At 37.9% G+C, this 9,485-nt stretch overlaps 1 protein-coding gene across 1 annotated transcript in view; it reads left to right on the top strand.

Annotated features, from left to right (window-relative positions):
* The window catches only part of QSOX2 (quiescin sulfhydryl oxidase 2), an 89,814-nt gene that overhangs the window by 54,968 nt on the left and 25,361 nt on the right, over nt 1-9,485 (top strand). The window contains exon 10 of the mRNA XM_053696127.1: nt 909-1,059. Within this exon, the coding sequence (XP_053552102.1) occupies nt 909-1,059 (151 nt within the window). The remainder of the gene's footprint in view (nt 1-908; nt 1,060-9,485) is intronic.

The following is a 9,485-nucleotide window of genomic DNA, read 5'->3' on the forward strand; positions in this document are numbered from 1 at the left end:
AAAAAAAAATATATATATAATTATTATTCTTTATTTATAAAGCGCCAACAGATTCCGCAGCGCTGCCCATGGGTACAAGGATAACAGTACAATGGAGAAACAATACGACAAAATTTTACAGAAAAAGATATATATATATATATATATATATATATATATATATATATATATATATATATATATATATATAATTATTATTTTTTTTTTTTTATTATTTTGATAGAGAACATTAATATGAATGTGGGCAATTTCACAAAAAGGATGACTATAACCGTTTAACAATTCTGTTTTCTGGCGACCTATGCGGCTGTTTTGAGTATAAAAGCTGCTGTAAATGTAATACACTTTAACTTATGTGTATCAAATGAGCAGTCTGTTGTGTATTTATATATTTTTTTGGTGGGGGAGGGGCGGTCTAGCAGGGCATCATATGCCCTTTGGATTCCATTAGTTTTTCGGTAATCTGTATTGTGGCCCTGTAGGTGTCAAAGAAGGCAAGTAAGGGACTCTTATATGGCCCAAGTAGTTTCAGAATCTTAGCATGTAACGGTACCAGAAATGTATGCTTACTTAAGTATGCACAAAGTACTCTACTCCGTGGGGGTGCATTTTGCACATGTAAATTTAAAAGAAAAGCGGATAATATAAATGACTGTACAATGTGTTTTTATACTGCTTAGTTAAACATTGCACAGAAAAATTTTCATTTCCCCTATAACTGTTATTTTGCTGTGTATTCCTGAAGTCCATTGTTGTGATTTTGTGAAATCCTGATGAAATATTTGTTTGTTTTTTTGTTAATCAGGAGTCAGGACTCGCTACAGTGCTATTATAACATTTAAAAAAAAAATCTACTTAAAGTCATTTATTGGTATATTGGTTATAGTGAGTTTCTTTTTCCTTTTCAGATATCTGGAATCTTTCTCACAAACCGTGTTGAATGGGTTGGATGCCAGGGCAGTAGTCACAATTTACGCGAGTACCCTTGTTCACTTTGGAAGCTGTTCCATAGTTTTACGGTTCAGGCTGCAGTGCAACCAGATGCGTTAGCTAATACAGGTAAACAATTTCTAGGTATCATTTCATATCTGCATTACTTTGTTGCAGATTAAATGGCTTTCAGCTTGAAGAGTTTAACCCTTTCCATTCACTTATTTCTTTACATAGAAAAACAAAGCTCGGATGTAAACAAATAAGTAAAAATTAAAATCAAGCTATCGATCATGCGATTGCGTAATTTCAATGATGGGATCGGGTCGGGGGGAGTGCCTATGATGCTAGGCACGCCCTCCAGCCAGCGATCCCAGTTAGGAAGACGTTATGGCTTCAGTGAAGCCAAACAGCTAAAGCCAAGCGCAGTAAGGACGGCATGGAAGTACATAAGGCTGTTAAGGGGTTTAAAGGCTGTTCTAATTGTTTTTTAAAAGTTATTTGCTGTCCTGCCTGAACAATACTTTACTTTGATATAAGAAGTAAATTAGAACATTTTTGAGTTTCATCTCCCTTTTAATATATTAGTTAGCAGCTATCTCATGACCACTGCTTATAAACACTGTTCCAAAGCTTCTTTCAATGATTCATAAATCGAACCCTGTGTTGTATCAACCGTTCAAGTATCTAGCGCTATATTGAAAATTTTCATTAATAAGTTTATATAGTTAATTTACAGAAGTATCCCACTTCATACACCAGCATTACAATTTAATAAATAAATAATAAGGTTCCAATGCATTTTTTTTTCTTATAAAATATCTTATCTATATCGGTTGGATCCGCAGTACTTGGTGAACCGTTTTAGTTTTCATTGCATTTTCCTTCCTAGTGTTGAGTTTTTGGCTTTGCTTTAGATCACTGGTTTTCAAACCTGTCCTCAGACCTTCCGAGCGGGCCACATTTTGAGGTTATCTGAACTGGAGCACAGGTGAAATAATCAGCTGCTTAGTAAAGTTATTTTACTTGCTCTCACCCCAAGGTAATCCAGAAAACCTGGACCGTTGGGGAGGACAGGTTTGAAAACCAGTGCTTTAGATAGATGTGTTAGACTGTTTCCGTGGTACAAGTGCTCTTGATCACCGGTTTGTCTATTTGCAATGAATGACATTCTTCCTATCGCTCAATGGTTTCAAATATTCTTTTTGAAAGGTAATGAATCATGGCTGCCAAAAGCTGAAAACAAATATTTCAGATTTGCACTCAAATAAAGTGTGTGTGTGTGTATGTATGTATGTATATATATATCTATATATATCTATCTATCTGTGTATGTACTCGGGGACAGCGCTTTGGATTGGCCTAAAAAAAGAAATTGTAATGGGGCTTAACCTAATAACAAAATGTGTGTGTGTGTGTGTGTGTATATATATATATATATATATATATATATATATATATATATATATATATATATATATATATATATATATATATATATATATATATATATATATATATAAATAATCTCACACACACTTTTTGTTTTTGATAACACTTCTGGGATGATAAATTACATGTGCCCTTAAAGTGTAACCTCTTATAGAAAGGTTAGAAAAAAAGATCAGCCCACATGTTTTAAATTATGCATGGCGAAACTATAATGGCTGTGCAATTCTGTTGTTGTCGGGCAGAATTTCCTTACACAAGGAACAGCTGCAGATCCCACTTTTAATATGAAATCCTTTTACATTTTTTAATGCACTTTTTTAAATTAAATTTTGGGAAAATGAAACATTATAAATCTGTAGCCTGTGCACTGTTGTCACTTTTTGCTAACTTGTATGAAGTTAGATTTGCTAAATATTTCTTTGCTTTTGGAAATCATGCCCAATTTATTTTTTAAAGGGGTTGTACCCAGCTTTTAATTTCCCGATTATTCTTTGGCATTTTATGATCTGCTTGTTTTTAGAGTTTTGTAGAAAGTTTATCTAAGTTTTGAGGATGTGTTTTTTTTTTTTTTTGTTTGTTTGTTTTTTTACTTGTACCTTTAGAAAGCAAGTCTGAATTTCTCCAGAAGTAGAACATATTTTTCTTTCATGAAGATAAATCCCAATTTCTTTCCTAAGATATGGTGAGTCCACGGCTTGAGTAATTACTTTTGGGAATATCACTCCTGGCCAGCAGGAGGAGGCAAAGAGCACAACAGTTAAACTGCTAAGTATCACTACCTTACCCACAACCCCCAGTCATTCTCTTTGCCTTCGGTGCATGGAGGAGGTGAAGTTTAGGTGTCTGAACAAAAATTTTGATTTAATCTGCAAGCAGGTTTTGGGGTATAGCTGTATTCCATGTCATTCCTTGCAGGCAGGTAGTGCTGGCTTTAAAGCAGTTAGGAATTTGTAAAGAGGTACTTACTGCGTTTTCCTTACAATTGCTGCCCTAGTTTAGAAAGCCAGAGTTGGCTACTCTGTTCTTTCTTTTTCAAAGGTCTCTGTGAAGAACTGTGTCTTCTCATACCTTGTAACTGTCTACATGCCGGACAGCGGAGCAGGTAAGTGCTTTTTCTTCCAGTTGGGGAGACCATGCACTTAACAAATTAAAATACACTGCTTTTTATTGAGAAATAGATAATCCTGTTGTATGGGTTACACTGGGGCATGAAGCAGGCACTGTAGCATGTGTGAGACTAACATTTAAACTCTTTTAAAAAGAAAGGGTTTTCTGACACATATATATTTGATAAAACAATACAAGTTTAAACTGAAAGTAAGGCTGAATTTTCTATTTCAGCATCTTATTTCCCCATTGCTTTAAAATTAAATGATGCAACATTTTAAACTGCCAGGTTTAAAAAAAAGCAAAAAATAAACGGTTATTTCTGGTACTCCGTGTACCAGGAAGCTTTTTTTAGTGCCTCTCTGTGTTGCAGCAGTAATTTAAGCTCGAAAGTTACGGTCACATGACCGGCTTTACTTCATAACGTTTCTGAGGAAAATTTTGTTTTTCTCCATTTCTGGGTGATCCGGCAGCGGTAAGGCACTTCAGTAATTGAGGTGTGGGGTTGCCTGAGGGTTATTTTAGAAGTTAATTTGATGTTTATTAAGTGTTTTTTCTTAACTTTTCTAACATAATTTTAGCTGGGGATCAATCCTAATTGGCTTATTTTAATTGAGTATTAAAAACATTGAAACTTATCTCTACAAGTTTATTTTTTGTTTCACAACATGTCTGATATGGAGCAAGAGCCTGCTCTCATGAATTCCTGCTTATTATGTTTAGATGCACAAATTGCAGCTTCTATGCAATTTTGTTCTTCATGTGTCAAGAAAACCTTGCAAAATAAAGGTAACATTTTTTAACCTGATGAATCTCAGGATGATGCTGTTAAAATAATACATCCGCTTTCTCCTGCTACTTCCCAAGCCTCAATGGCGTCACATGCAGTGCCCTGCGGTTTCTCTATAACTCCTAGTGGAGTTTATTTAAAAGCAGAAATTGCTGCCCAGGTATCTTCAACAGTATCTGCGCATTAGCTGCCATTCCCAGATTACAGGGAAAACGCAAGAAGAAGTCTAGAAAATCAGAAAGTAGGGTGCCTGTCCTCAATTCTGCTTCCAAAGTTGCCCTTTCTCATAAGTCTGATGAGGAAGATACATCGGTACTTTCTGAGGGTGAAATCTCAGATTCGGACAGTATAATTCCTTCTTCTGAGACTGAGGTGGTATCCTTCAGATTTAAGTTTGAACACTTTTGTGTATTGTTAAAGGAGGTTTTAGCTACTTTAGATGACTCCGATACCCCTGTCGTCACTCCTAAGAAATCTAGTAAACTTAATAGTTTCTTTGATGAACCTTCCACTTCTGAGGTTTTTCCTGTGCCGGACCGTGCTAGGGAGACTATCTCACAGGAATGGGAGAAACTAGGGGTGTCTTTTTTTTTCCCCGTCTCCCATTTTTAAGAAAATGTTTCCTGTCGAGGACTCTATTAAAGTTACTGTACCCAAAGTTGAAGGGGCCATTTCCACTCTGGCTAAGAGAACCATTATTTCTATTTAGGATAGCTGCCCTTTTATGGATCAGATGGACAAGATGCTGGAGGCTTATTTGAAAAAAGATTTATGTTCATCAAGGTCTCCAATGGCAACCTGTGGTGTGTATTGCCACCGTGACTAGTGCGGCATCTTATTGGTTCGGCACCTTGTCTTATTCTCTTCAAGTAGAGACTTTGTGGATGAAATTCAAGATAGGATTAAAGCTCTTAAGTTGGCCAATTCCTTTATTGCAGATGCAATTTTACAGGTTGTTTGACTAGGAGCTAAAACTTCTAGTTTCGCTGTCCTAGCCCGCAGGGCGTTATGGTTGAAATCCTGGTCTGCGGACGTTTCCTCTAAATAAAAGCTTTTGGCTATTCCTTGTTTGGACCCGGTTTGGCAGAAATTATCTCTGATATTACGGGTGGAAAAGTGTCTTTTCTACCTTAAGATAAGAAGAAAATGCCTAAAGGACGTCGGAGTAATTTTTTCTCCTTTCATAACTTCAGAGGAAAGCCTTCCCCTTCTTCTTCCAAGCAGGAACAATCTAAGTCTTCTTGGAAACCCAATCAGTCTTGGAACAAGGGTAAACAATCAAAGAAACCCGCAGCTGATTACAAATCAGCATGAAGGGTTTGCTCCCGAATCGGATCAGGTGCGGGCAGACTTTATCAGTTCTCCCAAGCCTGGATACGAGATGTCCCAGATCCCTGGACTGTGGACATAGTATCCCTGGGTTACAAATTGGAATTCAAGACTTTTCCTCCCAGAGGCAGATTCCTTCTCTCAAGATTATCTGCAGACTAGATAAAGAGAGAGGCGTTCTTGAAATGTATACAGCATCTTTCATCCCTGGGAGTGATAGTTCCAGTGCAGGAACAGGGTCTGGGGTTGTACTCGAACCTATTTGTGGTTCCCAAAAAAAGAGGGAACTTTACGTCTCATTCTAGACTTGAAGTGTCTAAACAAGTTAATCAAAGTTTCATCCTCTAAGATGGAGACTTTACGCTCCATTTTTCCTTTTAGTACAAGAGGCTTAGTTCCTGACAACCATAGACCTAAATGATGCTTATCTTCATGTTCCTTTTCACAGGGACCATCACAGATTCCTGAGATTTGCCTTTCTGGACAAATATTTCCAGTTCTTGGCCTTTCCATTTGGTCTAGCCACGGCTCCCAGATTTTTTTCAAGGGTTCTGGGGACTCTTGGCAGTTATCCATTCTTGTGGAATTGCTGTAGCACCCTACCTGGATGACATATTGGTTCAGGCACCATCTTTTCAACTAGCAAAATCTCACACAGAGATATTGTTGTTGTTTCTTCGTTCCCACGTTTGGAATGGGAATCTGGAAAAAAGCTCCCTTTCCCCTACTACAAGAGTAGTGTTCTTAGGGACCATAATAGATTCTCTAATGATGATTTTTCTGACAGAGGTCAGGAAAAACAAAATAATTTCCGCTTGTCTCTCTCTTCAGGCTACTGCTCCTTCTTCAGTGGCTCAATGTATCAAGGTAATCGGTCTGATGGTGGCTTCCATGGACATAATTCCTTTTGCTCAATTCAATTTGATAGCTCTCCAGTTGTGCATGCTCAGACAATGGAATGGCGACCATGCTGATCCATCTCAGAGAATAGAGTTAGATCAGTCGTCAAGGGATTCTCTCCTGTGGTGGATTTTGAACATCTGTCTCAGGGCACATGCTTTCGGAGACCTTCCTGGGTGATTGTGACCACAGACGCCAGCCTGCTGGGGAGGCGAGCAGTCTGGAACTTGTTTAAGAGCTCAGGGCCTTTGGACTCGGGAGGAGTCTGCTCTTTCCATCAACATCTTGGAGTTGAGGGCGATTTGCAATGTTCTATTGGCTTTGCCTCAGTTGTCCTCAGCCCAGTTTATCAGGTTCCAGTCAGACAACATAACCTCTGTATTTTACATCAATCACCAGGGAGGTACTCAGAGTTCATTAGCCATTAAGGAGGATTCTTCAGTGGGCATAGACCCACAATTGCTGTCTATCTGCCACCCACATTCCAGGAGTAGACAACTGGGAAGTGGATTTTCTGAGCAGACTGACTTTTCATCCCGGGGAGTGGGAACTCCATCCTGAGGTGTTTTCCAGCTTAGTCCTCAAATGGGGGGTGCCGGAGTTAGATCTGATGGCGTCCCGTCAGAAGGCCAAGCTTCCAAGGTACGGTTCAAGGTCAAGAGATCCGCAGGCCGTTCTGATAGATGCTCTGGCGGTTCCTTGGTTTTTCAGGTTGCATATCAGTTTCCTCCATTTGCTCTCCTTCCATGAGTTATTGCTCGTATCAACCAGGAGAGGGCGTTGGTGATTCTAATAGCCCCTGTGTGGCCTTGCAGGATCTGGTTTGCAGACCTAGTGGAGATGTCATCTCTCCCACCTTGGAGACTACCTCTGAGGAAGGATATCCTGATTCAGGGTCCCTTTCTTCATCCAAATCTCGTTTCTCTGAAGCTGACTGACTGAAGATTGAACGCTTAATTCTGTCTAAGCGTGGTTTTTCTGAGTTAGTCATTCAGACCATGATTCAGGCTCGCAAGCCTGTTACTAGAAAGATTTACCATAAGATATGGCGTAAATATATTTATTGGTGTGAATCCAAGGGCTAATCTTGGAGTAGAATTAGAATTCCTAGAATTTTATCTTTTCTTCAGGAAGACCTGGAGAATTTCAGTAAGTACCCTGAAGGATCAGATTTCTGCTTCATCAGTTTTACTACATTACGTTTGGCAGATGTGCAATCTTTTTGTCAGGCCTTGCTCAAAATAAGGCCTGTCTTTAAGTCTGTTTCTCCTCCTTGGAGCCTTAACCTTGTTCTTAAAATTTTACAGCTGGCTCTGTTTGAGCCGTTGCATTCTATAGACATTAAGTTGTTATCTTGGAAGGTTTTATTTCTTGTTGCTATCTCTTCTGCTCGAAGCGTCTCTGAACTCTCAGCTCTGCAGTGTGATTCCCCTTATCTTATTTTTCATGCTGATAAGGCGGTTCTTCGTACTAAGTTAGGTTTCCTTTTTAAGGTTGTTTCTAATAGTAATTTCAATCGGGAAACTGTTGTTCCCTTTCTGTGTCCTAATCCTCCTTCTTCCAAAGAACGTTTGTTACACAATTTGGATGTTGTACGTGCTCTTAAATTCTACTTACAGGCGACTAAGGATTTTCACCAGTCCTCTGCCCTCTTTGTCGGTTTCGCTGGGAAACGTAAAGGTCAGAAAGCTACTGCTACTACTTTCTTTTTGATTACAAAGTATAATTCGTGTGGCTTATGAGACTGCTGGACAGCAGCCTCCTGAGAGAATTACAGCTCATTCTTGATAAAGGTCTGCTAAGGACCGAAACGCGTTGACTTATTGGTAAGCAATATTTCATGGTTTTATGATTGATACTACATCTGTTTTTTTCTGTTTAATTACAGGATTCACATCCATTTTTACTTTTTTTAATTATTTTTCACGCACTATTACTTATTGGATATAACTATCACCATCATATTTTTAGGATAACCACTATGAAGTTCTAAATATGGAACAGTTCTGATTTTTGATTTCTATACATATTTTGCACTTTTTCACACTTTTGGATTACTATTTTTCTTGAAGGCACATTTGGATAATTTTATCTGACACATACTTTTTATCAGCCACATTGTTTTTTATCTTCACACAGTTGGATTGTTTATTATTTTTGTTAAAGGCACATTTTTGGATAATTTTTATTGCCACATTTTTCTTTATCGTCACCCATTGGAATTGTAGATTGGACTATATATTAGTAAGACATTATGACTACTCACTTGCTTTTGGCCAATTTTCTTGAACACTGTTTGGTTCATTATATTTATTGCATCCTCATTTTTGAGAACTTTTAGACACCTTTTGATCTACACTTAATTTTTGACATATCCCCTGTTGAGGATAATCTTTATATCCATAATTTGTATTTCTAATTGTTGTATAAAATTGTTGTGAGATTTATCATATTTGATTTTATCTGCCTGTTTTATATATTATTAGATTAGACGTTTTATTATTATGGATCCATGTAGTTTTTAGGATTGTTTTTATCTATTTACCTGCTGTATTAAATTGTATCTAATTGTATGTATTAAATCACGCTTTTAAGATAGAGTGGTCATAACCTATTTAGCTTTTAGCGCTTACTCACTAATTCTATTTTATCAGAATTACAGCTCATTCCACAAGAGCTGTTTCCTCTTCTTGGGCTTTCAAAAATGAAACTTGAGTCCACGGCCCAACCCTTTATTTTAAGACAGTTGTTCTTTTGACTATAACCTCAGGCACCTCTACACCTTGTGTTACTCCTTTTTCTCCATTTCCCTTTGGTCGAATGACTGGGGGTTGTGGGTAAGGGAGTGATACTTAGCAGCAGTTTAACTGTGGTACTCTTTGCCGCCTCCTGCTGGCCAGGAGTGATATTCCCAACAGTAATTACTCAAGTTGTGGACTCGCCATATCCAGAAATAAATAAATTTATCAGGTAAGCA

This window comes from Bombina bombina, chromosome 12 (genome assembly GCF_027579735.1).
Source record: "Bombina bombina isolate aBomBom1 chromosome 12, aBomBom1.pri, whole genome shotgun sequence".
In the NCBI taxonomy this organism is placed as follows: domain Eukaryota; kingdom Metazoa; phylum Chordata; class Amphibia; order Anura; family Bombinatoridae; genus Bombina; species Bombina bombina.